The sequence below is a fragment of the Diadema antillarum genome, unplaced genomic scaffold, assembly GCF_040938485.1.
Source record: "Diadema antillarum isolate AM-2024a unplaced genomic scaffold, OU_Dant_1.0 seq00002316_RagTag, whole genome shotgun sequence".
Lineage (NCBI taxonomy): Eukaryota > Metazoa > Echinodermata > Echinoidea > Diadematoida > Diadematidae > Diadema > Diadema antillarum.
The window spans coordinates 17,273-20,499 of NW_027272938.1; the positions used below are offsets into that span (position 1 = coordinate 17,273).

At 44.4% G+C, this 3,227-nt stretch overlaps 1 protein-coding gene across 1 annotated transcript; it reads left to right on the top strand.

The window, feature by feature from the left end:
- Positions 1–746: 746 nt before the first annotated feature.
- LOC139714559 (jerky protein homolog-like) lies at positions 747–2,574 on the top strand. Its single transcript, XM_071626253.1, has one exon. It carries the CDS (start codon positions 896–898, stop codon positions 2,522–2,524), a length of 1,629 nt encoding a protein of 542 aa, XP_071482354.1. The 5' UTR covers positions 747–895; the 3' UTR covers positions 2,525–2,574.
- The last annotated feature ends 653 nt before the right edge of the window (positions 2,575–3,227 follow it).

The window sequence follows — 3,227 nt, forward strand, 5'->3', positions numbered from 1 at the left end:
TATCAGCAGTGTTATCTAAATAAAGACAACTGCTTGGTATAAAGACAGCAATAAATACTGTCACTTATCTAAATACTGTCGCTGTATAGCTTGCAAGCACAAACCATTGTAAAGGAGTCTGCAACAAAAGACTATGCATCAATGGCACTGTCCCATAATAGGCTGCGTACTGTAGCTGCTCCCAATTGAGTAGCTACAGTGCAGTGGAGGGATTATAGGGTCTACACATACATGTAAACACGGTGAAAGAGACTGCATAAAGGCTCCTTTACAACAGACAAGGGTCTGTGACTGCAAACGTGTAGTCATATTTCTCTATATTGAGTGTATCTCTCTATTGAGCCAAATCACTTATCTGGATGCCCCGGATGTGGCTGGTTAATCGAGGTTGATATCATTCCACTATGCATGTGGACACGCTACATGGCAAACTTCCCCTTGCCTATATACAGCCATTTCTACATCATGTGGCTACATGCTCAGCAGGAAAGGACTCTATAATGCAAATGTCACCCCAGCTTGTTCCGGAACTGACCCAGCAACAGAACAGGAAGGAAGCTATTCCTGTCTGGTAACGTTTTCCATGATCAAAAAGGTGAGACGTGAGAGAGAATCATGCACTGAACAGGAAACTTGGCTCTTTGGCTAAAAAAATTCTACGGAAGGATTTTATCAATACTGGGTATGCACCATTTGCGCCTTGGTTGTGTGTTGCATTATCACGCAACTGTGCAAGTTCTGAGTCTATCATTATCATGTATCCACATGCGGATGAAGGCTGAATTTGAAATCAAACTGACTTGCATAAATGTTTGGAAATTACTGAGTATTTGATAGACTTCAATGACTGTCAGTTGTTGTTTTTTTCTTTTTTGTCATCGAACTTCAAATCACTATGCCTCCAAAACGTAAGCGCATTGTTCTGAATGTAGACCAGAAGCTGGAGATAATATCTAGAATAGAGACAGGAGCTACTCAAGCCAGCATTGCAGAATTGTATGGAGTTGGAACAAGCACAGTGTCTGACATCTACAAACAACGAGATGCCCTGCAAAAATTTGTGTTAAAAACCACTCCCTATGAGGTTTCTGCCAGACGCAAAGTCATGCGCTCAGCAACTCATGATGCCGTGGACCAAGCAACATATCGGTGGTTTCTTCAGCAGCGTGGCAGCAACATACCAATCACTGGAGATTCTCTGAGAGCACAGGCTCTTAAGTTCAACGAAGCCTGTCTCTGTGATGGGCATGGAGGAAACCCAGAGTTCAGAGCTTCAGCTGGATGGCTTCAGAAGTTCAAGGACAGACATGGAATCTGTGGTCTATTCATGAGGAGGGAGAGTCTCTCCACGACTCTGCGTGTAGTTGATTTCTTCTTGAACCAGCTAGAGGATGTCATAACCGATGAAGAACTTTCAAGGGAGCAGATCTACAACTGCGGTGAAACAGGCCTGTTCTGGAAAGCGCTGCCACATTGTTCACTCGTTGGGCCTGAAGAGAAGACGGCAACAGGGCATGAGAGAAGCAAGGAGCGGCTCACTCTTTTGGCAACGGCAAACGCGACTGGCACACACAAATTGCCTCTCTTGCTGATCGGCAAATCAAAGAATCTGAGATGCTTCAAGAACATCAACACAGCAGCCCTCCCTGTGACATACCAGAGCCAAAAGAGCTCATGGATGAATGGGGAGATATTCAGTGAATGGTTCCACAAGAACTTTGTGCCAGCTGTTCGAAACCATCAGACTCAAAACGGTCTCCCAGAAAAGGCCATTCTTCTCCTTGACAACACTCCCTGTCACCCCAAGGCTGCAGACATGATGTCTGATGATGGCAACATCCGATGCATCTTTCTCCCACCCAACACAACCCCACTGTTGCAGCCAATGGACCAAGGAATCCTGGAAACGACAAAACGAATCTACCGGAAAAATCTCATCTGGAAGATCATCTCATCTGACTCTGATTCCCAACATTCCACCGAGGGGAAAGTGGACTTCATCAAATCATTCACACTGAAGGATGCTGTCTACATGTTGGCTGCAGCGTGGGATGCCGTTGAAACCAGCATCATCACCAAGTGTTGGCAGAAGCTGAATCTTGGTCCAGAAGCAGCAGTTGATCTGGAGAGAGAGGATGGGGCTACCCTACAAAATGATGATGAAGAAGTGGCAGCCCTAGTTCATCAGCTCCCTGGTGGCTCTGGATGTCCAGCAGAAGAAATCCAGGAGTGGCTGGAGTGTGACAAGGATGACCTTGGTTGGGAGACTCTCACTGACCAAGAGATTTTGGATTCAGTTATCGGGCAGCGAAACGATGACACGGAGGATGATGATGATGAAGCCAAGTCTGGAATGATGGAAACACCTGATGTGCCCACACATGGAGAAGCAACCGAGATGGCAGCAAAGCTAATGTGTTGGCTCGAGAGGCAGCCAGAGGCTGACCCAAATCACCTCATGCTTCTGAAAAACATTTGTGATCTGGCAGCAGCCAAGGACAGATTTTGCCAGCTCGGCAAGTGACAGACTTTTTGCCATTGAAGACACTCTGAACTTCCCAGGACATGTTCAATCCCTAAAGCCCATTCCAACTCCTCCCCCACCCCCTCAAAAAAGTCCTCCCAAGGGAGGCAACGGGACCCATAGCAAGCTGGCTCCACGTGCCGGGTCCTGGGTTACGCTGAACGCTTGCTGATGGAAAAAAAGACACAGTGACATGCACACATATACACACAAACAAGCAAAGAACTAAACAAGAAATATGAAGGAAGACAAACAAAATATTACTACCATTTCTGAAGAGGTAAGAACAAAAGCAAAACAAACAATTGAAGAGACCCCCCACACAAGTTACCACCACTAACAAAACAGGCACACATACGCACATACCCAAGTGCTCACCCATACACACAAATTACAACAAATTGATATTGGAGAAAATTCTTCCATGAAATTTCTACAGAAAAAAAAAAGATAGGAGAAACTCATTTTTTTGGAAAACAATACAAAAATATAAAAAATTGAAACTTATGGTTTATGTTATGCATTGGCCACATGTGGAATTTGTATTGGTACCATCTATGTACCATTCAATTCACTTTATTGGTAATCACAAAAACAGAATATAGTGTAAAATGTGCGTTTACAATGATTTACAACAATTTTCATGGGAGTTTACAAAGAAAGCCAAAGGCTTGACACAAATGTGATCCCTTCAACAATTTTG

Bases quoted from the DNA above. Each gene is read 5' to 3' on its own strand.
- LOC139714559 (XM_071626253.1), top strand. From the start codon at position 896: ATGCCTCCAAAACGTAAGCGCATTGTTCTGAATGTAGACCAGAAGCTG.